The sequence below is a fragment of the Podarcis tiliguerta genome (genome assembly GCF_965153285.1).
Source record: "Podarcis tiliguerta genome assembly, chromosome: 13".
Classification (NCBI taxonomy): Eukaryota; Metazoa; Chordata; class Lepidosauria; order Squamata; family Lacertidae; genus Podarcis; species Podarcis tiliguerta.
In genome coordinates this window covers 12536992-12562290 of record NC_139546.1, presented here as the reverse complement: position 1 = coordinate 12562290, position 25299 = coordinate 12536992, and the positions used below count along the sequence as shown (strand labels likewise).

Genomic DNA, 25299 nt, shown 5'->3' with positions numbered 1-25299 from the left:
GTGTTGCTTCCAGGCCATTGCCATTTTGCAGATGGGATTCAACAGCGAGGGCAGGTTGCACAACTGGACCGGATTTGTCTAGCTCAACAAATACACACACATACACAAAATAGGACTTTTGAGGGTAAGGAAAACGATGGTAAAATACACAAGAAAGTGTGATACAACATTTGCTTGCTACGACGCTGTATATTTTCCTCACGAATTTTGGGCCGACAAATCAGGATGAATAAACAACCTTTGAGTGACGAAGCAGTGAGTGTCATGTGTCCTACTCTGTGTCTCTCAGGTGCTGTGGAGCATGTTTCCTATCTCGTCACCAGAGTTGGTGTGAAAGGCAACTGTCAATCTACAGGCCCTACCGTTACGTAGAGATACACGAGCATAGCTGTCAACCGTCCCTTATTTGGCGGAAAAGTCCCTTATCCCAGCGCTGTGTCCTGCTGCTGTCCCTTATTGATGATGTCCCTTAAATTTCCCAGGTTTCAAAGGAAGCAGCTCCTCTCCCTCCCTCCCTGCCGGCCAGGGAGGAGGGAGGCTCCAACTGTGTTGCTTGGCTGTGTTGCTCACCCAATAAGGAGTCTAAGAACGACTGGGGGTGGAGCTTGCATGCCTTGTGCCGATCAAATCGGCTGCATTGCCTGGAGACTCGCCTTTGCTCAGCGCTTCCCAGCAGAGAGGTGACGGTGGTTTTCCTTGCTGCATCCCCTTTGCCGAGCTGCTGCGCTGTGGGAACCACCGCTTGAGGCTTCGTTTGGCTGCTGGCTGGGCTTTCTGCCTTTGGCTAGGAGGGGCTCAGAAGTTGAACATACCTGTGTTCGGAAAATCCCTTATTTTGGCTGCTGATCCCTTATTTTTGAGGCTGCCGGTCCCTTATTTTCAAATCTGTAAGTAGACAGCTATGTAACTGAGGCAACAGGTGGCATGTGATGGGGAGCAATGGTGAGGTATATCGGATACCACGTAAAGCAGCCTGCTGCCCTTGGGTGCAGCAGAGGAAGAGCTGAAATAATATTTAGGCCTCATCTGCACTACACATTTAAAGCAGCATCATACCCCCACACCAAATATGGAAACTGTAGTTTGTTAAGAGTGCTGAGAGTTGTCAAGGGACCCCTTTTCCCTTCACAGAGCTACAATTCTCAGAGTGGTTTAATAATCAATCCCTCTTCCCAGGGAACTCTGCAAATTGTAATTCTGTGAGGGGTGACAGGGGCCACTTAAAAGCTCTTGGCACCCATAACAAACTACAGTTCCCAGGATTCTTTGGGGCGGCGGGGGGGGGGGGGGAGAAAGGACTGTTCTGTTGGCACAGGCCCTGATGTTTTCTTCACTCCCCTCTTTTTCTGTCCTGTTTCTTACCACACGAATCTGAAGGGTGGGAAGTGACCGGCCACTCAATATATACTCTCCTTACATTCAGATAAATAACTTGCTGATAGCTAGTAGCTGCAGTAACTTACAAGAATCCATCTTTGGTTTAATGAAAGCCTATACTCAAAGGCATTAAGAACACTAGATATTGAAATAAATATCCATTTAGAGCCTCTATAAATTCTCTCTCTTCCTGTTAGTTTTATAAAGATGTGTAGTGACCAGAATGAATAGATTCACATCCTATTACAATGTATTGTTTATTTTCAACCATTGCCATTCACAGAATTTTAGCATTGAAAGAGATGGTGGATACTGAGAGCATCTTCCGGCACAGGATCTGCCAACTGAACCACACAAAGCCTTTTAGATTTTCAGATTTAACACACTGGACAAACCCATAGTCTCAATGAAAGACTTGACTTCAGTGTTTTTCTTTAGGGATGTTGTTTCTCCATCTTGACGAACAAGGATTATCCAAAACGGGGCCAACAGAACACCTTTCCATCAGGATTTATATGTAATATTGAAGATATTACAGGCATTTGTGGACTTGTAAACACCTTAGCACCATGTTTACTGGTTTTTTTGTACTTTTGACATTCCATTAGATACAATTATTTTGTTATTTATTTAATCATTATGGGTGATACACATCTTTAGTTATACAAAGTGTGTGCCTGCTGATATAATTTGATTTACGTTACTTGTTCATTAATGTAAATGGGTCTACTCTGAATATTACTAACTTTGGATAATCAGTGTCCACATTGTACATTTAATGTGATTCCTATTCATTTCTGTTACTCAGTTCTTTCACTTTTGTGCTATTGGACATAATAAGCAGCCCCCAAGTGGTATGTGGTCTGGTGGGCCACATGTTGTGCAGGATTGGACCAGACCAATGCCCTTCAACCTTGGGTTTCCAAGGTTGCACTATAACTCAGACCATCCATGGGCATTTGCTAACCCAGCTGGGGATTATGGGAATTGTAGTTCAGCAGCATCTGGGGACCCAAAGTTGAAGAACCCTGGCCTGGAGTTATCATGAGGTACAAGCTTGCTCATTAGAAATAAACCCTGTAGGAAGAAAAAGTGGCAGTGAGCACGTAACTGGAATGGGTCAGAGATACCTCAGAGTGCTTAATTTCTGGGGTTGGCGAGGGATGAAGGGAGATTTTGGTCTCAAGTCTGTTTGGTAGAAGCATCCTCTGTCTGCCCTTCCATTTCCTGCTGTGTGTGGAAAGTCTCTTTACATCCTCTGTGGCGAGGAGAAATACAGTTTCCTCATGTCCAGGGGCAGCTTCCATCTTTTCTTCTTATGTAGTGTGGTTTAGCATGAAAAACATTCTGAGCTGAGCCCCGCTGAGTCACAGCACCAATTACACATTTGTCAGCTGTCAGTTCTACAAAAAAACCCCACCAATCTGGATGTACATTATGAAGTCTCTCCCCACCGCGAACGCCATCTATGACCTTGTAGAGGCACACTAACAAGAAACATTTGTCACTAGGGTTGAAAAGAGCTGAAAAGGAAACAGAAACTGCTGCAGTTTATCTGTGGTCAGGAAAGGAAATCAGCCAAGCTAAAATGATCAGTATTTGTTCACATTGGGGATTTTTCAAGTCCACAAGCAATATAGGTAAAGGTAAAAGGACCCCTCTAGGGTTGCGGTGCTCATCTCGCTTTATTGGCTAAGGGAGCCGGCGTACAGCTTCCGGGTCATGTGGCCAGCATGACTAAGCCGCTTTTGGCGAACCAGAGCAGCACACGGAAACGCCGTTTACCTTCCCACCAAAGCGGTACCTATTTATCTACTTGCACTTGACCTGCTTTCGAACTTCTAGGTTGGCAGAAGCAGGGACCGAGCAACGGGAGCTCACCCCGCCACAGGGATTTGAACTGCCAACCTTCTGATTGGCAAGTCCTAGGCTCTGTAGTTTAACCCACAGCGCCACCTGTGTCCCAATATACAATCCATGAATTATTTTCTGATGTTCGATTTACATTGAAATGAATGTAAGTTGAATAGTGGGTGTGGTGAAAAAAACATAGTATTTGGTGGAAAGCAAACTGCAGTGGCATGGAAGCAGCTCTGGTTGTGATGAATACAGTCCTGAACGGAAATCGCTGCCTAGTTAAATCCTTATTTGTCACAAAATTCTACCATGCCTTGAGCTACCTTGCAATAAATCCTACAGACCAGGTACATTTAACGTATGGTGAATGTGTGCGGTGTCAGGATTGTGCTTGTTTGTGTCCTTTGTACATGATTGCTTTTGCCATATGAAAATAAAATAAATTTTGAATTTAGCATTAAAGCATCATTGCTCTCTTTTTCTAACAGACCACTACTGCACATGACTACGCAGATGCATGCCCTGCTGATTTTACTCCCAAGTAAAGCTCCACCAAGTAAAGGACACGGGTGGCGCTGTGGGTTAAACCATAGAGACTAGGACTTGCCGATCAGAAGGTCGGCGGTTCGAATCCCCGTGACAGGGTGAGCTCCTGTTGCTCAGTCCCTGCTCCTGCCAACCTAGCAGTTCGAAAGCACGTCAAGTGCAAGTAGATAAATAGGTACCGCTCCAGCGGGAAGGTAAATGGCGTTTATGTGCGCTGCTCTGGTTCGCCAGAAGCGGCTTAGTCATGCTGGCCACATGACCCGGAAGCTGTACGCCGGCTCCCTCGGCCAACATAGTGAGATGAACGCCGCAACCCCAGAGTCGGTCATGACTGAACCTAATGGTCAGGGGTCCCTTTACCTTAAAGCTCCACCTGCATTGTTGTTGTTTAATCCTTTAGTCGTGTCCGACTCTTCGTGACCCCATGGACCAGAGCATGCCAGGCACTCCTGTCTTCCACTGCCTCCTGCAGTTTGGTCAAACTCATGTCAGCAGCTTCGAGACACCTGCATTGCTGTATATATTTATTGCAATATGAGAGCACTTTAAACAGTCACAGCTTCCTGCAAGAATCCTGGGAACTGTAGTTTGTTACTGGTGCCGAGAGTTGCTAGGAGATCCCAATTCCCCACGAAGAGCTACAGTTCAGAGTTCCCTGGGAAGAAGGAGGGATTGTTAAACCGCTTGGGGAATTGTGGCTCTGTGAGGGGAAAGGGGGTCTCCTAACAACTCTCAACCTCCTCAATAAACTACAGTTCCCAGGGTTTGTTTGTTTTTGTGTGTGAAGCCACATCTGTTTAAAGTTATATGATGCTGCTTTAAACATGGAATGTGGATATGGCCCAGTCTGGAGTTCCTGGAAGAGCACCATAATTCATAATTGCCATGAGTAGGGAATGTTAATTGGGGGGGCCACTGTTATTCTGATTATTTTATTATTATGCTGTGTATTCTTATGCTGTATGGGGGTGTTAGAGGAGGAGGAGCGTATCTGGTAGAAAACATGTCGTGCTCCTTCTGGGGTGGTTTGTCCACCTTTGGACCCCACCCTGAACTCAGCTCTCACCTGTGGCTTCTATAAGCTGACAGCATGCGACAGCAGCCACACCCCAGGTAGAGCTTTGACTGGCTGACTAAACCAGGTGAGGGAAGCCAATGAGTCTCAAACCCTCAGTGAGTTAGGGGCTTCCCTGCATGTTCTGGCAGATTGAGCACTTGAGACCAATTGTGGGTCCAGCAGTCAAGAAGACAGTTTCTGCACATGTTGTAGAGAGCAGCGAGGGGCAGATGGGGCTTGCCAACCTGGGAAGGTAGCTCACCTAGGAGAAGGATCCTTGATCCTAAACCTCCACGGCTTTGTGGGATATCTTTGGGAGAAAAAGAGGCTCAGGAGTAAATCCTACACAAGTCCAAAGTGGACTCCCTAAGATGGTTGTATAGCTCCTTGTACGCCTCCTTCCAGCAACTCCTGCAGCCAAGATGGTGCCCAACATATTGCTCTTTCCTTTGGACATCAGACAGGCCAAGATGGGGGGCTTGTTGTCTAGGTGGCCCAGGAACTCCATACACACTTCCCAGGCCACTTTAGTGGGTGCAGGTGGCGCTGTGGGTTAAACCACAGAGCCTAGAGCTTGCTGATCGGAAGGTCGGCGGTTCGAATCCCCATGACGGGGTGAGCTCCCGTTGCTCGGTCCCTGCTCCTGCCAACCTAGCAGTTCCAAAGCACATCAAAGTACAAGTAGATAAATAGGTACCGCTCCGGCGGGAAGGTAAACGGTGTTTCTGTGCGCTGCTCTGGTTCACCAAAAGCAGCTTAGTCATGCTGGCCACATGAGCCGGAAGCTGTCTGTGGACAAACGCCGGCTCCCTCGGCCTATAGAGCGAGATGAGCGCCGCAACCTGAGTCATCCGCGACTGGACCTAATGATCAGGGGTACCTTTACCTTTACCCATCAGTTTGACTTCAACCCTGGAGGCGCACTCCATTGTCTCTCGAGACAAACGGACGCTAACAATTGATTATTATTCTGTGTATCATGTTTTTATTATTATGCTGCATAATTTATGCTCTTAATGCAGTACACCACCCTGTGATTTTTGGCTAAAGGATGGTATATAAATCAAATAAATAATATAAGTATGATTTGCACTGGAGCAGGGAGGGCTGTGTGCGACCAGAAGGTGGCTTGGTCAGTGGTTGGCTACTTAGGATGGGGGCATAGAAGAAGTCCTCTGGCCAGCACTGTTTTGGCCAGTAATGAGTAGGTAGACGTCCCTGTATGGACAATGAGTGGATGAAGCATGCAATAGAGGATATGTGCCCCTCTTTTCTGGGAGCAAATGGCGGAGGGCAGGAGGACTGGAGACTGTGACCCATGCTGCAGTTTGATTTTGGCACAAATAAAAAGTTTGGGGAATTAGCCCCAGGGTGAGCTTGTCGATTTGTTCTACCATCATCCACGTTGTAAGAGATCATGTAAACAATGGTTTGGCTATACTTTGTATTCATGTATACATGGCTCAACAGCTTCTGAAACAATTTGGAATACACCTAAAGGAGGACCCCACCAGTTCACACCAAGTTTGAAATCAGGGCGATGTCATTGTTGACTTTTCCCCAGTTTGAAATTTAAACATTAATTTTGTCATCCCCCCAGTCTCAAATTTCTTCCATATTAAAAAAAAAAAAAAGGTTCGTGTGTTTTAAACATCTAGGTGCAGACACGCACAAGACAGAAATCTGTCCCAAATATAGTACGTACTCGAATCCAAATCTGAAATGTGGGCATGCAGATCTGAAGATCAGAGTTCGAATCCTGACCTCCGCTTTTTCAGCTTGAGTCTCGACAACCCCTATGCTTACGGAGAGGAAAATGGCAAGATGATAAGTTCTCCAGACCCTTCCCCCAAGCCCCATCCGAGTCCCTTTGCTTTCTTTTGCCTTCTTTCCAAAAAAATTACGGAGACAACTTTAGAAGGCTTCGTGAATCGTGATGCTCCTGGAAATGCATGGAAGGAAAATTAGGGGTGGGAACGGTGGTTGGCTGGATTCGTCTGTTGTTCCTCTGCAGTGCCCCCTGGGAGGGCGGGGGAAAGGGCAACAGGATCCAACCACCGCATCCCTGCACCTTGGCGGCGGGGAGACGGACAGCGTGCGAAGATGTCGGTGGATGTGAGTTTTGCAGCTGACTTTGCAGCTGACAGATAGAGAGAAATCCAGGTGGCCGGGAACTAGTATGGCTGCTGCTGCTGCTGCTCGCAGCCCTCAGTCCGAGTAGATGATGAAGCCTGAGAAGGTGCTATATTTGTTGTTGTTCCCTCCGTGGGCTTTGCCTCCGTCCAGCTTGATGAAGACCTCGTCGCCGGCATCCAGGTGAAGGATGACACTGTTGCTGGCGTAGTCGTAGTTCTGATCCGCATCTTGCGCGATGGCGCTGGCCCGCACCTGGGGTGAGAGAGGGCAGTTTGGGGAGGGAGAAAGAGAGGGAAAGAACAGATGGGGAAGAAGAAGAAAAAAGAGAGACAGGGGGAAAAGGTCAAAGCATTGGTGACAGTGATGGGAATGGGAGCTGCGCAGAGCCAAGCACAGAGAAGGAGGTGGAGAAGGGAAGCATTGAAGGAGTGCTGCGCCTCCTATTTAATTTCATCCTGCAAAGCCCGTCACTATAATTCCTATGGCAATAGGAGGCAGAGAGCAAAAGGGAAGTCAACTTCTTCACAGCAAACTGCTAGCCTAGTGGCTGCTGAGTTGCTACTTGAAACCTCTCCTCTCTCCAAGCTGGCCTGGTGCTTTTCATGTTGTACACCGCCCTGAGATCTTCCCATAAAGGATAATATGCAATTAGAATTATGGTGCCTCGGAAACTACAACTAATCCAGAATGATGATGACTGGGAGTGGCTGCTGGGACCACATAACACTGGTTCTGAAAGACCTACATTGCTTCCCAGTGCAATTCAGTGTTGGTGCTGACCTTTAAAGCCCTAAATGGCTTCAGCCCTGTACAGATGAATGAGCATCTCCACCCTCAATGTTCAGCACCGAGGGTATTCTAGAGGTCCAGCACCGCGGGCCTTCTGGCGGGTCCCTTACTGCAAGACATGAAGCTACAGGGAGCCAGGCAGAGGGCCTTCTCAGTGGTGGCTCCCACCCTGTGGAACGCCCTTTCGTCAGATGTCAAGGAGATGAGTAACTATATAACCTTTAGAAGACATCTGAAGGCGAAGAAGAAGAAGAAGAAGAAGAAGAAGAAGAAGAAGAAGAAGAAATTATTTTTACCCCGCCCATCTGACTGGTGACTGGATTGTCCCAGCCACCCTGGGTGGCTTCCAGCATATATAAATACATAACAAAACCTTTAAAAGCATCCCTAAAAGCATTCAGATGTTTCCAAAATGTTATATAGGGAATCTTTTTAAGGTGTAATGTTTTATTATGTTTTTATATATGTTGGAAGCAACCCAGAGTGGCTGGGGCAACCCAGTCAGATGGGTGGGGTAACAACAACAAGTACTACAACAACAACAATAATAATAGCAACAAGCACTATTTGCTAGCATGACCAAGAAATAAAAGTGAGGCAGGTTCTGTGCGAAGAAAGGACCAGGGCAGGCCTAGCCGCAGATGCTGACATCCTCAGTTGCCTTCTGAGGTACCAACAGTAGTCGTGGCTGGTGCCTGCTGGACTGGTGGAATGGAAGACTGGGAGACAAATAGGAGGGGGCGCCAGAGCCATCTGCCGACTGAGTGTGAGTAAGAAGGCAGGCTAAGGTTGGTGCAGCAGTGCCTTGTTTGCCATAATGGAGCAGCCTCTGCTGGGTGTCCGAGCAGATCGGCAGATCAGCAATAACTCATAAGGTGTCTGTGACTTCTTTGTTCAAAGAAACAAAACAGCTCAGGCCTAGTGAGCACAGCAACTCTTCCCACTAGATCCATGGACCCACTTAGGAGGACCGAAGGTCCCCTTGCCTTCCCACCACTCCCTAAGTCTCCTTCTCCCTAAGCAATCTAAGACTCCAACATCTTGTCTGTCTCTGCTCCACGCTCTTCATACCTCTTCTGGTTCTGGGAGAGCTGTTCGCAGCAGGAGGGGGAGACCTCCTGGCTTCTTCAGCAGCCTGCCTCCTCTCGGCCTCCCTCCTCTCCAGCCTCCACTTCTGCCCCTGAGTCTGGACTGATTTCTGCCCATGTCATGGGAAGGCAGCAACACGAACAAGCCAATTCTTTTGGCTGCCGTGTCTGATCTGAAAGAAGTCCTATTGAATGCAATGGCGCTTCCTCCCAGGTAAGTGGGGTTCATTTATTAAAAGCATTTATATCGCTTCTCAAAACAGCTTCCCGGGTGTCTCCCAAAGCGAAGTAAAACAGTTAAAACGGTAAATTAAAACCAAAACACAATATGCAATTTAAAACAACATTAAAAGCATACTTCAGGTTAATGCTGTCCCAAGAAAACACTTTAGCGTACAGACACTGCGAATATAATATGCATGCACTTAAAACTTGGGGAAATATGGAAAGAGTCTGGAGTGTGCTTTTTAGCTTTAATGTTCCAGGAATAGGAGGGGACTGAAGAAGGTGAGATGGGGGCGGGGGGGGGGAGATCCAAAGAATAGGAAGGAGCAAAAGGGCCTTAGGAGGAAAAGGCAGGAAGAGCCTTTAGATGGCTCGGGGGGTCGGATAATTCCATATCCTCCAACATTTCTCCAATGAAAATAGGGACATCCTAAGGGGACATTCCAGGATGAATTCAGAAACCGGGACAGCTTCTCTAAATCAGGGACGTCCCTGGAAAATAGGGACACTTGGAGGGTCTGTGATTGACAGGTAGGGCTACCTCCCATCCTTCCTCATTATAAATCTTCAAGTCTGCCTCCCCTCCTCTCAGTGGCATTCAACAGAGAAAAAAACGGGAGGGGGGTGACCAAAATAATTCACCACCCTACTGAAACTATTTCGGTGGGAGAGAGATGCTGGACCCAGGGGTGGGAACTGCTGGTGGCAATTACAGCGGTACCTTGGGTTACAGACGCTTCAGGTTACATGTTTTCGGGTTGTTCACCGCACCAAACTCAGAAGTACCGGAACGGGTTACTTCTGGGTTTCAGCGCTTGCACATGCGCAGAGGCACTAAATCACACTTTGCGCATGTGCAGAAGCAGCAAATCGTGACCCACACATGCGCAGACACAGCACTGCGGGTTGCAAACGCGCCTCCTGCACGGATCACGTTCGCAACCCGAGGTTCCACTGTATTTTGGTTGGCTAAGCAGACAAGATGGATGGATGCATCTAGAATGCCTCTGTCAGTGGAAAATATATTAATTGTTATGTACTGAAGTTCTCACCCTGGGCCAGCAGGGGGATACTGTAGATAGTTCAGGCCCACATATGCAAATAAGGGATCGAAAGTGACATTCAGTGATTGGATAATTACAGAAAATTGTTACAGTTGTGTTGTACTGGAGCTCTATATAAGCAGGCTGGCTGAACCCTTCAGTTCAGTTCTGTTCTGGCCTGTGAATAAACAAGAGCTGTCTGAAGAATCGCTGTGTCGTCTGATATGTTCACCCACAACTTAACATTAATAAGGACTGCTGGTGACAGGAGAAAGATTGGAAGTGCTTTTGGAAGTTTTGGGGGCCTCACAATCTGGGTGTGCGTGTGCGATATGCCCCACTTTGTGCAACAGAGGAATCTCCACTGTGGGGAAGGAGGGAACTGTCAGACAGTGAAGAGCGGAGGCTCATGTGGGGCTTTGGTACTGAGCACTCAGATTCCCCAAAATTATTTTTCAGGCGTGCCATTGAACGCTTAGCCGTTGCTAGTCTAGACAATGTGTTAACAGTCACAGATGGAGCTGCTTTTCGGCCACCTGTGCTGGTGTGCACAACTGGCTCAGGAAAAGTGCATTTCTCGCCCCTCCCCGCACCCAAATACAGAGACGCGGCCTTTGAAAACAGGACTTCACTTTCCACGGTTTGCACAGTAATTAAAATTGAACTTGAAAGCTGGTTAATGGCCTGGGTGGTGTAGAGTGTTAGCTTTTAATTACAACTGGATACATGAAGGGACTCCGGGAGAGGAAGCGAACCAATCTGCACTTTTGGAGGTCCATGGTGGGATTTGTCTGCGGTTAAAGGCAGATGCTCTTTGTGTATAATAATTATTGTAGCAGGAGAGTTATTGGCCACAGGGTCTGCTGCCGCTGCTATTTTATTGTGGAAGATTAACACAGGGGCAAGAGCACGGAGGTTAAAAATAACAACACAAATGTCCACTGTTGAGTCATGGGCTCTGTGAAATAGACGTACAAGGCTTATATTTTTTTGTATGGAAGACTGGAAATCTTTATGGCAGCGATTATGCTGCAAGACGCATAACGTGCCTGGAATTTATCGCATCTGTTGGAAACACGGATAATTCTCAGCTTAACCTTTTAGATTTTTAAAAGCGACAAGATTCTAGCCCTCCTGAGTATGGGGGATAAACTTTAGAAAGCCAAGCCAACCACTAATGTGCTCAAATTTCCAAATTGCCCACATCAGCCAATTTTCATTCAGCCTTCCCTCTTTTCTCCTTGGCAGGGTTTCTGTGCAGGACAGACAGGGATTCTCCTGGTGAAAACCTTCCCCACAAGGATGTAGTGGCAGCAAAAGTCCTACTGAAGCCAAACCACCATCCAAAAGCTGTTTCGTGAGTGTTTTCCTCTTCCTGGTGAACTGGAATGGAGTCCAGTTTTAAAGCAATCGTTTGACTTCCTGGCCATAAGCGAAGAGACCTGACTGAGAGGAGTTTCCCTGCCAAAGCAGGCGGGGGCAGCAAATGTTTGCTTTTCTGAGAGTCCATAAGCCCAACATGGCATCCAAGGAAGTCCTGGGGTGAGGTCAGAGCAGCTACTTAAAAAGAGAGAAAATAAATCACCAAAAAAGAGGGCAAGGAGAATGCAGATTTGCATATAAACTGCATAGATTGAACTGTAATAAATCTCACCTTAGTGATGACTAAGGTGACCTGCTGTGACCTACAGGTGGGACCAACTGTGTGTGCCTGCTCAGTTTGTGGCACAGGTGCTAAAATCTGGCCCCTCCGCTGCTTTCTCAGAGTTATTTATCTATAAGGTGGACCTGGACTCAAAAACCTTTCAAGAGAGGGCTCCCCACCGAGAGCCCCTGTCCTTTGTAAAGTCAAATGCATGGCCTGTTAAGCATAGTGGTTTAATTGACTGAAACGGGGAATGCTTAAATGCATTACTGTGTGTTTCATTCTGGAATGTTCCCCAGTAACTCTCATGTGATAGGTTAACTTTGGTCACATGAGAGGTATCTCATGTGTGGGTTTGTTTTGTGTGTGGGTGACTTGACTGTAGTGGTTCCATCTCCATGAACACTGAAGAAGAGACCATGTTAGACAACTATCTAAATGCAATAGGGGAAAGGCGTGTTAATGTTTCTCTCTGAATCCCCTTGGATAGATTCAAGATAAAACAAAAACCCACCCCAGTATATATTAAGAAAACTCATTGTAACGATGTGCTTATACCCGGTATATTAATTGTAATGCAATTAACACAGGTCAAACAACCACCCTTTATGAAGCAAAAGGATGTGAAGAGTTTTCTACACATCTTTGTTTATAGAAACGGTCACTTGGGGTTGCTTCTACTCTGCTGGTTTAGTCTGGCGCAGTCACCCTTCATTCACTCTTTTTAAATATAGAGTGGGTCCAGAAATTTCACCTCCAACCTGTCATATTCCACTGACTGGGTTCTGCCTTCCAGTGTACTTAGTGTCGTGCTTCTGCCTTTTTAAAAAGTGATTATTTCAAATTAAAATGCAAAGCTGGTATGGGCTGGCCAAAAAAGAAAAGAAAAAGGGTTTTGAGAGTTTCAGGGCTTCTTTGCCTTTAATTAGCAGCTTCCTCCTGATGTCCTGTTTTGTGCATTGCTGACTGATAGGGTAATTCAAGACCGTCTGTTCACTGAGTATTCATCCTGATCCTCCACATTGTTGGCATTACAACACTGAAATTAGCATTCACACTGATTTGTTTGTGGGGAGGCAGTGTGGTGTAGTGGTTAAGAGCGGTAGTCTCGTAATCTGGTGAACCGGGTCCGCGTCTCTGCTCCTCCATGTGCAGCTGCTGGGTGACCTTGGGCTAGTCACACTTCTCTGAAGTCTCTCAGCCCCACTCACCTCACAGAGTGTTTGTTGTGGGGGAGGAAGGGAAAGGAGAATGTTAGCCGCTTTGAGACTCCTGAAGGGGAGTGAAAGGCGGGATATCAAATCCAAACCAAAAAAACAACAACTAAAAAATGTCAAAGCAAGTGTTATCCCACACTTTGCAGTGTATTTTCCTTTCACTTGCCTCACCACCAAGAGTCGGATCTTTGGGAGAAGTGGTTTTGTTGCACAAGAGATCCAGATCTGTTTTAATCGTGCAGCCCAAATCTGTCTGGATGTGACTGAATCCCACATGAAAATAGCGACAGTCTGGAAACACCCAGAGTTTCTTAATTGTATCATTGCTCGAGGAGGCATTATAATTGTTTCCTTTCGTCATTTTTTCTTGCAATCTTTTTACAATGCAATATTGTACATTTTTCAAAATATGGAGAAAGCTCTTTCATGGCAGGAACAAGAAGTAACTAATTTAGATGTTAATCAGTCATGCTGTTGCTGCTGCTGCAGTGAACAGGAAGTAACAGAAGAAGTTGAAGGAGGAAGCTACTAACTTATTTTGCAGAGGACTGTTGGATCTGCTGAATAAATGTTATGGAAGCACAACTCTGGGGACTGGTATTGCTGAACAATATATTGCTCTGTTATGAACCATACGGAACTACTTACTCTAATCCCAATTCCAGCTCATTGCGGAGATGGAATGAGTAAAAGGCCCAAGTGTAGAAGCATTGTGAATTTCTCGGGTGAGAATTGTAGTTGCTCCAGAGGAACAATCGCATGTGGTCTAAACAGGGGTCAGAGGTCTAGAATGATGGAGCCTTTGCTGGTGTGCATGCTTCTTAATTGAAAACAAAGTGTGCAAGTTCTTCCCTACACACTGAGCAATTGGGGGCTGGGACCCGAAGAGCAGTGGCTTTAGTGCAAGGGTGAACGCTTTGCAGAAGTAGAGATAATGGTGGATTTTCCGCCTCCTTAAATTGTCTGCAATTTGCTGAGCTGGTACAAGTATGCCTCAGCACAGTGAGAGGTCCTTGCCGACCATATGCCTCTTTGCCATATGATTAGGAGGTACTGCATCAGCCACAACGTCCTTCCCACCCGCCCCCTTTTACTGCTTCAGCTGAAGATCCTTTCTTTCGACATTTATCTAGCCTGTGTTTTCCCCCTTCTTGCCACAAACCAAGCTGCCCTCTCTGTCTGTCTGTCTGTCTGTCTGTCTTTCTTTCTTTCTCTCTTTCTCTCTCTCCCTCTCTCTTTCTCTCTCTCTGTGTGTGTGTGTGTAGACTCACAAACCTTTAAAAGAAGGTTTGCTGAGCTTGCAAACACTGTTTTACTCAGGGGTCAGCAACCTTTTTCAGCCATGGACTGGTCCACTGTCCCTCAGACCATGTGATGGGCAGGACTATATTTTGAAAAAAATAATAATGAACGAATTCCTATGCCCCACAAATAACCCAGAGATGCATTTTAAATAAAAGGACACATTCTACTCATGTAAAAACACGCTGCTGGCTGGATTGAGAAAGCGATTGGGCCGCATCCGGCCCCCGGGCCTTAGGTTGCCTACCTCTGGTTTTACTGATCCCCGCTGCTGTGCAACTTGACCTGGGACGCAGGTAGCGCTGTGGTCTAAACACTGAGCCTCTTGGGCTTGCTGATCAGAAGGTCGGCGGTTCGAGCTTGCATTGCTCTGTCCTAGCTCCTGCCAACCTAGCAGTTCAAAAGCACACCAGTGCAAGTAGATAAATAGGCAGCGGGAAGGTAAATGGCGTTTCTGTGCGCTCTGGCACTCGTCATGGTCCTCCATGCACCAGTAGCAGTTTAGTCATGCTGGCCACATGACCCGGAAAACTGTCTGTGAACAGACGATTTCTGTTCTCATCCTGAAGCAAAGTTCTTAACCCAAGGTACTATTTCTGGGTTAGCAGAGTCTGTAACCTGAAGCGTATGTAACCCAAGGTACCACTGTAAACACTTTTAAGACCCTATGCACACTTTCCCCTAATATATGCATTTTTGTTAACACTGGTTGGTCGGGGAACTGTATCATATGACTCAGATAAGGTGAATTCTGAAGGACGGCTGTGTTTCGGTTCACAGATTGTTTCGAAAAGTGTGGATTTGATCCATTCAGCTTTAAATGCCTACTGGGTTAAGTTTTTGTTCTATCCTGCCTTGTAATGCAAGGGACGCAGGTGGCGCTGTGGTCTAAACCACAGAGCCTATGGCTTGCCAATCAGAAGGTCAGCGGTTCAAATCCCTGCGACGAGGTGAGCTCCCGTTACTCAGTCCCTGCTCCTGCCAACCTAGCAGTTTGAAAGCACCTCAAAGTGCAAGTAGATAAATAGGTACCGCTCCAGCGGGAAGGTAAACGGCATTTCCGTGCACTGCTCTAGTTCGCCAGAAGCGGCTGAGTCATGCTGGCCACATGACCCGGAAGCTGTACGCGGGCTCCCTCGGCCAATAAAGCGAGATGAGTGCCGCAACCCCAGAGTCGGCCACGTCTGGACCTAATAGTCATGGGTGCCTTTACCTTTACCTTGTAATGCACAGCTCTGCCCAGAACTAAACTGTCACTCTAGAGGCAGCGTTGAGGCTGCGCTCGGTCCTCTCTCCTGCTCCTGTGTTTCCGCAGAAGGCAACTGTGACCAGAAAGTGGTTTGCTCTTCGTCTGAAGAGAGCGGTCACACCTGGACTGGATTCTGCTGCCGCCACCGCCACTTCGTTATACCAAACCTACATGTGCCACATCCTCTGCTAGTTGCTGCCATGTCCCCACGCCTTCTGGGTGTAACGCCAGAGCATGTCTGCTTATGCGTCAAAAGCACATCTCTCCCTTCTACATGCCTCTCTCCAGCTCTGGCCTCCTGGTGGGTGTGAGACAGCGAGAAAGAAAGTGTCTTTGCCACTCAGGAGCTGAGGCCCACGTGATCAATTTATGTCTCAAGAGCTCTCTTAATTAGAGCTTTGTGTTTCCTGTTGAGCTGGACTTATTGGATGGAAAGATACTTGGAAACCTAAGGCAAGAGGACTTCATTATCAGCACTAGCCGACAAAGCAATCTCTTTCCCACACACTCGTTTTTCACTGCCATCTCCCCCTCCCTGCCACGTTGCACAGTGGGTAGGAATCTGGGCTCGAGCCCCAGTTGGACTGGAGGTGACTTCCTGGTCATGCTCCTGAGATGCAGCTCAACAAAGGAGCATGTTTCTTGCAAGCAGAAGGTTCATGTTCAGCCTCCCTTCCACACCCACATCTCCATTTAAAGCAGGGATGGGCAATTTGCCACCCTCCAGGTTCTGAACTGCAACTCTCATCAGCTCTGGTGGTCAGGAATTGTCAGGGACCGAGTGGACGAGGAGGAGTGGTGGGAGGCACCAGCCGGGGAATCCCCAAAGGAATCCCCAGAGGAGGAAGGATCTGACCTGAAGGAGTGTCTCCACCCCCATCGTTCTGCCCGGACACTGAGGTCCAGCACCGAGGGCCTTCTGGCGGTTCCCTCTCTGCGAGAAGCCAAGTTACAGGGAACCAGGCAGAGGGCCTTCTTGGTAGTGGCACCCACCCTGTGGAACACCCTCCCACCAGAGAGAAAAACAACTGCCAGACTTTTAGAAGACATCTGAAGGCAGCCCTGTTTAGGGAAGCTTTTAATGTTTGATGCATTACTGTATTTTAATACTTTGTTGGAAGCCACCCAGAGTGGCTGGGGAAACCCAGCCAGGTGGGTGGGGTATAAATAATAAATTATTATTATTATTATTATTATTAGAGCCCAGGGATCGGTGGTGAGACACCGAGGAGAGGTCAGAGGGAGAAGACTGGAAGGTGTTGGATGCTGAAGGGGCAACAGGGTTTAGTGATCAGGAAGAGACGGTGACAGAGAGCAGTTCAAGCTCCAAGGCTGAAGCAGAGGAAAGGGGTCAAGAGACTGCTGAAGAATCCAGGGAGTCTCCTTCTCCTGCTGCGACAAGCTCCCTTCCTCGCTTCTCTCCAAGAATGCCCAGGATAATGATGGCAGAACAGAGGCCAGAGGTCCACAGATGCAGTTTGAGACTGCTTGGGAAACATCCAGGAGAGGAGGAGCCTTCGGAAGTGTAGAAGGCAGGGGACCTTCAGTCCTGGCAACTGCTCCACAGGGCAAGGCCTCCTAGGAAGCGTTGCTGAGTTGTATGCCATTTCCTTGAACAAAGAGTAAACTTCACTATCTCTGCCTCTTGGTGCTGACCTGCATCTGACTCCAGCCCTGACAGCAATGATGAGAGCAACAGTCTGGCCACATTCACATGCCCTCTAACCCTGATTGTAAGAATTTCATGGGTGTGGGGAAGGCCTATCCTCTGAAAGACTGAGTAGGCTAGATGGACTCTGTATTTAACCCAGCTTCTCATATTCATATGTAAGCTGACTGCGTGGCTTTCAGAAAGATACTCCACCTAACCTACCCAACAGGATAGTTGTGGGGATAAACCCCCCTGAAAAAACATTCCAAGCTGATTGGATACAAATTTGAATAATAATATATGAAATATGAGGAGCCCCATCAGTATTGGCATTCTGCCGGCTCCTGTTTAGGCAAGCAGTCCCCAGAACAGATCTTTTGATTCAAAGGTTTTAATTGTACTTTTTAACTGTTTGGTCGTATATTTTAATTAAGGATGCTTTAATGCACTGCTGGGTTTGTATTTTAGTTATGGATTGATTTTATAGATGTAAACCCCTTGGAAACTATTTTGGAACAGAAGCGGTATATAAATTAATCTTATTAACTGGGCATCATCCACCACTGCAGCGGATTCATCCACCCACCAGTCTCCCTGTGTGCGAAACTACACAGTCTGCTGCAAGCCAAGAATGGGTGGACTATGATATGGTGGCTGCAAAGGAAAGTAGTTGGACATCTCAGATGGGTGAGCTATGTGGCATACCTTGAAGGAGAAGTCCAGGGGGGTTGGGGGTTGGAGGGGATTACAAAACAAAGAAGGAGAATCAGAGGGCCCCTCCAGAAGTCCTTTTTATTGTGCATTCATGATGACTTGTGCACATGATACTGGAATTCTGGAGTACCTACAAAAGCTTCGAGGCGGACATACCACTTCATTTAAGGTACATGTCCCCTAACCTATGGGACCGTCTCTCCTGGTATGCCCTGCGGAGGACCTTAAGGTCCAGAAATGACAACATTTTGGAGGTCCCAAGTCGCAAGGTGGTTAGATTGGTCTCAACTAGGGCCAGGGCCTTTTCAGTACTGGCCCCGATTTGGTGGAACGCTCAGTCACAAGAGACCAGGGCCCTGCGGGACTTGACATCTTTCCGCAGGGCCTGCAAGACAGAGCTGTTCCGCCTGGCCTTTGGTTTGGACTCAGTGTGACCCTTATGTTTCCCTCCCCTTATGGTTTTGATCTATGGGCTACTTTTAAAATGAGGCTGCATTTTAAATTGCATTTTAACCTGTATTTTAAATTGGTCCCCCCCCCCCATTACGTTTTTACTGTAATTTTACTGGTGTTAGCCGCCCTGAGCCCAGCTCTGGCCGGGGAGGGCAGAGTATAAATAAAATTAACAACAGGACCTGCTAAGATCCTGTCATTTTTTAAAATCTCCAGTGTTCTGGTTCATTATTATTATTATTTTCCTGCTATCGTTGCACAGCACAAAAGTGCCCCTCCAGGAGTGTAGCAACATTGGAGAAGCATCGCAGAACAACTAATAACAGAACTGTGTGCGGACGTTCCAGAATAAATCCGCCATTGTTTGGCGTACCTGTTGAAATAAAACAAAAATAGAACACCAGCTAAATCTTCGGCTGGGGACCTTTACTACTTCTGTTCTTTGCAAAACAGGTTATCCAAACAAGCTGGGTTGAGAATCCTTGTTCCGACATCCCTGAATGCTGATGCACTGCTAGCCCAGACGTTCTCCACGGGGCCGGAGCTGCTTTTTCCGTTCCCCCCAATTCTTTTCCTCCCGCCTCTGCTTTCTGCAACGTGCTCGCTAGTTAAACGCCGGTGGCAGCAAAAGGCAGTTCGGCGCTGTCACCGAGGCCATTTATCTCCACTCATTAAGAAGCTGCCTTGTCACAGCACATGAGCCCGTTATAACATAATCCTCTAACTAGTGAAGATAAATTGCTCCTCCAGAACTGGCCTCCTGGTGCTGCTGTTTCTTCCAAGGTGGGCGCATCGGGGAAATGGGTTTGCGCTCCGGTTGTGGGGTTTCTCCTGAGGCAGATTGGGGTCAGAGCTCCCGGAACAGATAGTCTGGGTGGGGATGGCAGACACGCAGCTGGGTGCATGCTCAATTTCAAAAGAACAGAGGCAGAGCAGGAGCTAACAAGGAGGGTGCAAGCTATGAGGCTCCACATGTGAGAAAGCTGCACAATCCACTTTGCGCATGCTCAGGGGCTGTCTTTTATTATTAGTATTACAAGGCAGAGAGGGGCGTTTTCAGAGCAAGTTGCTGGGCTGAATCCTCCTAGCTCGCATGAAGCTATGGAAAACCCCAAGTTTCAAGTCGTCTTATTGAAGTCAGCGTCAGAGACGTTGGAGGAATTTGATTTTTGCAACTTCCCATACAAAAGGACCTGATCTGCCCCCTTGGACCATTGTGCAGAACAGAACTTAAGTTATCCATCAAATTTGCCCACCCTTGGTGGCTGCAATGAGTTTTCCTGTCCTCAAGGGGGGCTAGGGAGGGGCAGTTGCCCCCCCAAATCAATAAAATTCCATAAAAATACATAGCAAACTGAGGTTCTGCCCCCCCAACAAAAGGCCTGCTCCCCCTAGCAAAAATCCTGGCTATGCCCATGGTCCTCATGACTATGAATTAGGGTGCTAATACTATTTATGTGTGGGATTGACTCACATAGCAGCAAATTCGAGTTGTACAACTACAGTTTATTTTTATACAGTTTCACAACTATAAAGGTGAAGGTGACCCCTGACCATTAGGTCCAGTCGCTGATGACCCTGGGGTTGTGGCGCTCATCTCGCTTTATTGGCCGAGGGAGCTGGCGTACAGCTTGTGGGTCATGTGGCCAGCATGACTAAGCTGCTTCTGGCGAACCAGAAACGCCGTTTACCTTCCCACCGGAGCGGTACCTATTTATCTACTTGCACTTTGACGTGCTTTTGAACTGCTAGGTTGGCAGGAGCAGGGACCGAGCAACGGGAGCTCACCCCGTTGCGGGGATTCGAACTGCCGGCCTTCTGATCGGCAAGCCCTAGGCTCTGTGGTTTAACCCACAGCGCCACCTGTGTCCCTTCACAACTATAGGCTTACACAAAACGCCCACTCTCCCAAAAGACTGGCCTTTTTGCTGTTAGGAAAGTGACAGGAAATCACACTGGGAAGTGTGGGATAACCCTTTGAGGCAATGTAATCTAATCTCCCTGCAAACAAACCAGCTCATTAAATAGCTGGTGTCATCTAACTTCCCTGCAATCAAATCTGGAAACAGATTCTCTGTAAGTGTCCTTAGTGGACAGAAATTTCACTAAAGGAATCATAATAGTGCTTACAAATAACTAGTGAATATCTCTCCCCCGACGCTTCATAGAGGTAAAAAAAAGAAACCCAGAGTGACACATGCACTGAACGACTGACAAAATTTCTATGGTTGCAGAGTGACACCCTTCTGCACTGAAAACTGTATTTACTTTCTTTGGAGCGGTGAAAAAACACTTCCATTTTTTAAAATCACAAGTGCCAACAGGGATTGTGATCGGATGCTGTGCAGCTAGAATCTTATTCTGTGGGTTTCTTGAGGGCTTGGAAACCCAGCCTTCTGAAGGTGACATCTCCTGTAGACAGGGGAAGAGGCAAGCGGTTTGGAACTGAGTTTTGAATTTAGAGGGGAGACAGCTAAGCATTCAGCTGGAGAAAGCAAAATCTGAAGGCATCTCTGCGAGGAGCTGCATGAACTGCAGTCTAGGAATCTGATGTGGCGTAATGAGTCTGCGATGCCTCCTGAAAGAGCATATTTATCTCCTGCCTGCACATTTGTAAATAAATATAAATGTGATGGCCTGGGATTCGGACTCGGAGGCTGAACCTGAGGAATCCCAGCCTGCACAGGAGTCCCTGCCTCCAGAACCAGTTGAGTCAGGGCTGGGGCTTGAGCCTGAAGGGTCCTCACCTGTGCTGGAACCTCAGGTGCAGGCATAAGATGAGTCTGCTCTGGCTCCAGAAGTGATGGAGGACCCATTGCCTGCAGGTGCTCCTCTCCCAGCCCTGTCAGGGGAAGGTGAGGTTGCCTCTGGGTCCAGTAACCCTCCTGCCTCTCCTGAGCTGCAGAGGCTCAGGGCAGAGAGGCGGAGGGAACTAAGTTCCCGCAGGAGGAGTGCTCTCCTCCAGGCCAGGAGAGGCGAGTCACCTGTGGACCGGGGCCGCCCTATGCCTCGGGGCAGATAAAAGCCGGCCAGCCCCAGTCCCAGGTTGTGGGAGCAACATTGTTGGTAGCCTGTTCCTGCTTGCACCCTGTCCCGCTTTCCTGCCAGAGTTCCTGACCTCCCTGCCTTGGACCCCGCTTCAGCTTTGACGGACAGCCTCCATACCGCACCCTCGACCTCGGACTGGACTTGGACCTCGCCACACGGTTAACCCTCAGCACCAGCACAGTAAAAACCGCAAGAGCATCCTGAGCAGGGCTGGCCCAAGACATTTTGGCAGCCGGAGGCCAACCCCCCAAAATTGTGCCCTCCTTAGCCTGCCAGAGAAGAAGACAGGAGTGCAGCGCTGCATCAGGAACAAGTGGGGGAATAAAGATCAACACCAACAACAAAAAGGTAAAGGACCCCTGGACAGCTAAGTCCAGTCAAAGTCGACTCTGGGGTTGCGGCACTCATCTCGCTTTCAGGCCGAGGGAGCCGGTGTTTGTCCACAGACTGCTTTCCAGGTCATGTGGCCAGCACATAGCTGTTAACCTTCCCCTTTTTTGCGGGAAATTCCCCTATTCCAGTGTCGTTTCCCGCTGCTATCCTGGATTGTTAGCTATCCCATAGACTGTCCCCGGGATAGGTGAGCCTGCTGATCCCTTATTTTCGAGGCTGCTGATCCCTTATTTTCAAATCTGAAAGTTGACAGCTATGGAGGACTAAACCGCTTCTGGCACAATGGGACACCGTGACGGAAACCAGAGCGCACAGAAATGCTGTTTACCTTCCTGCCACAGTGGTACCTATTTATCTACTTGCACTGGTGTGCTTTCGAACTGCTAGGTTGGCAGGAATTGGGACGGAGCAACGGGAGCTCACTCCGTCGCGGGGATTCGAACCACCAAGCTTGCGATGCATTCTTTGGAGGTCAGATCTGCTGCCCCTGTGGATCCTGCCATCTGAGGCCATCACCTCCCCTTGCCTTATGGGTGTGCCAGCCCTGGCCCCAACCCTCCAGCACTCTCTCATCCAAAGACAACCAAACCCTTATGGCACTTCTGCAACTTCTTGCTGCGCTGGGAAGTGGGATGGGCGTGAGTAACAAAGCCCTGCTGTGACAAAGTTCCAGAGCAGGATGAGTAACAATACTATATGCTTACTATATGCAAGGCCCCACACCCAGCCTCAACAACGTCCCAGCGTTGGTTTGAAGGTATTCATAAAGAAGAAAGATTAGTTTTCCCTCCCGAATTCTGGGAACTGTAGTTTCTCGAGGGTGCTGGGAGTTGTAGTTTTGCGTGCAGGAAGTGGTCTGAGCTGTGCATGCAGCCCATAAATACAGACCATAAAGGGCACAGAACTGAACAAAATGTAGGGACACAGGAAGCTGTCTTAGGCTAAGCCAGAAAGTTGGTCCATTCAGTTCAATTCTGGCTACACTGACTGGCAGGTTCCTCAGGGGTTCAGGCGGGGGACATTCCCAGCCGTACCTGGAGACTGAATCTGAGACCTTCTACATGCAAAGCAGGTGATCTAGCACTGAGCCACGCCCCTTCCCCAAATTCCGACCCAACATTTGCCAACCGGCTTTCTGTGCATCTGAGGAAGTGGGCTATGGATCACGAGAGCTCATAGAATAATAGAACTGTATAAAGTTGGAAGGGACCACGAGGGTCATCGAGTCCAACCCCCTGCAACCCAAGAATTTTTTGCCCTACGTGGGGCTTGAACCCACAACCCTGAGATTAAGGGTCCCGTACTCTACCAACTGAGCTATCCCAGCTGGATGTTGCAAATAAATTTGCCCGCCTGGCCGCAAGATTCTTTGTTGTTTGAACTGGATTTTGCAATGTCGAGCATGGTGTGTATTGGCTTCCGATTAGCAGAGTGCAAGGTTAAAGCAGCACTCTCTCGATATCTTAAAGACTAACAAATGCACATGACAACATAAGCTGTCATGGGAGCATATGTAGTTTGAGGGGGTTTGTTCAGGCAAAAAACAACCCCCTGGGCTGCTGTTTATTAGTGAGTTCACAAATTTCCGGATGAAATCATTACTCCCCTCCCGCCTTTCACAACAGAGAAGCAGGGAATCTGCACATTGTACAGTAGCTTACCAGACAAGTAATAATCTGGGAACAGGGCTGCTCACCTAGAAATACTAAAGCATTATCTGTCTTACTGTCACCGTCCCTCCTTGTGTGGCCGCAGCTCCTGCCTGGTTCCTCGGGAGAGAGAGATTTCTTTCTGGTGGTGGCAAATTACTATCAAGCGAGCACAATAGACCCCAAGTGATATTGACAGTCAGATCCCAGCTATGGGAATAGGGAACCCTGGGAATCGCAACTCTGTGAGGGTCTCCTAAGAACTCTCAGCACCCTTAACAAAAACCATGTCATGGGTTTGTTTGTTTTTGGTGGAAACCACAATTCTTTAAAGTGGTACAATGCTGCAGATGGGGTCAAGTTGTCCACCTTTGTTGTTGTTTAGTCGTTTAGTCGTGTCCGACTCTCCGTGTCCCCATGGACCAGAGCACGCCAGGCACTCCTGTCTTCCACTGCCTCCCGCAGTTTGGTCAAACTCATGCTGGTAGCTTCGAAAACACTGTCCAACCATCTCGTCCTCTGTCGTCCCCTTCTCCTTGTGCCCTCCATCTTTCCCAGCATCAGGGTCTTTTCCAGGGAGTCTTCTCTTCTCATGAGGTAGCCAAAGTATTGGAGCCTCAGCTTCAGGATCTGTCCTTCCAGTGAGCACTCAGGGCTGATTTCCTTCAGAATGGAGAGGTTTGATCTTCTTGCAGTCCATGGGACTCTCAAGAGTCTCCTCCAGCACCAGAATTCAAAAGCATCAATTCTTCGGCGATCAGCCTTCTTTATGGTCCAGCTCTCACTTCCATACATCACTACTGGGAAAACCATAGCTTTAACTATACGGACCTTTGTCCACCTAACCGGTAAAAATGATCCCGCATGATTTATGTTGCATTTGTGATGTTCAATCGTGTTATTGTTATTTATGGTTTGTAAGCCGCTTTGGGGTTCTGTTGCAATGAAAAGCTGCATGGAAATATAATGAATCAAATCAAGTCCATATTGCCTCCAACAGCTTCCTATGTTCCTGTGTTAAGCAGAATTTTAAGCCTCTGGGCAACTGCCAGAAACAGAGGCTGCTAATCATTTTTGCAAACAGAGTTTTGTAAACAGAAGCTGGGTAACTCTACATTACCCAGGGGGGCTTTTTCCGAAGGTGCCTTCTAAACATGCCATCGCTGTGCTGTTATTATTCACCTGTTTGAGGGTGGTGCTCCCAGCCTCTTTCCAAAAGGCAAAACTCTGTTGCACTGGGAAACTGTGGTATCCCTTTATAAACACTACAGGCGTAACCTGATTTCCCTTTCCCCGTGGCACCCTGGGAAATGTAGTTTTTTGTGTGGGAGGATGCTAGAATCTCTACCAGAGAATTCTCAGCGCTCTCAACGAATAGCAGTTCCCAGAAGCTTCTGGGAGGAAACTTTTGACAGTTAAAATGGCATCAAATCAATAGAATATTTGCATTTGCATTGTCTGTGCAGACATTGTTTTGTCACTGGGGACAATGACGGAAAAGGTGCTCTATTTCGGTACACAACTCCATGGCTTTTTGGTGGATGGGTCTTGTTTGAACACTGTTAATTGGGAGTGATTCACAGAGGGCTTGGCTGGAGACTTTGAGCAGTCTATGTCTTTCCCTGTAATTCCCTGTATTAGCTTGTCTTGGTGGTGTGGAGTGCCTTCCATCGGCTTCGGCTAGTGGCCCAGCTGTGCCCCTATCTGGATAGGGACCGCCTAACTACTGTTGGAATTCATCGTGCAAAAGGCTGGGCTGGATGAATCCCAAGCGGGAATTAAGATTGCAGGAAGAAATATCAACAACCTCAGATATGCAGATGACACAACCTTGATGGCAGAAAGTGAGGAGGAATTAAA

The 25299-nt window shown here is 47.8% G+C and overlaps 1 protein-coding gene across 1 annotated transcript in view; it reads right to left on the bottom strand.

Moving 5' to 3' along the window:
• Window positions 1-6267: 6267 nt before the first annotated feature.
• C1QL1 (complement C1q like 1) overlaps window positions 6268-25299 on the bottom strand; it is a 40815-nt gene continuing 21783 nt past the window's right edge. Inside the window, exon 2 of the mRNA XM_083408002.1 lies at window positions 6268-7225. Coding sequence (XP_083264128.1) covers window positions 7046-7225 — 180 coding nt within the window. The 3' untranslated portion in view covers window positions 6268-7045. The remainder of the gene's footprint in view (window positions 7226-25299) is intronic.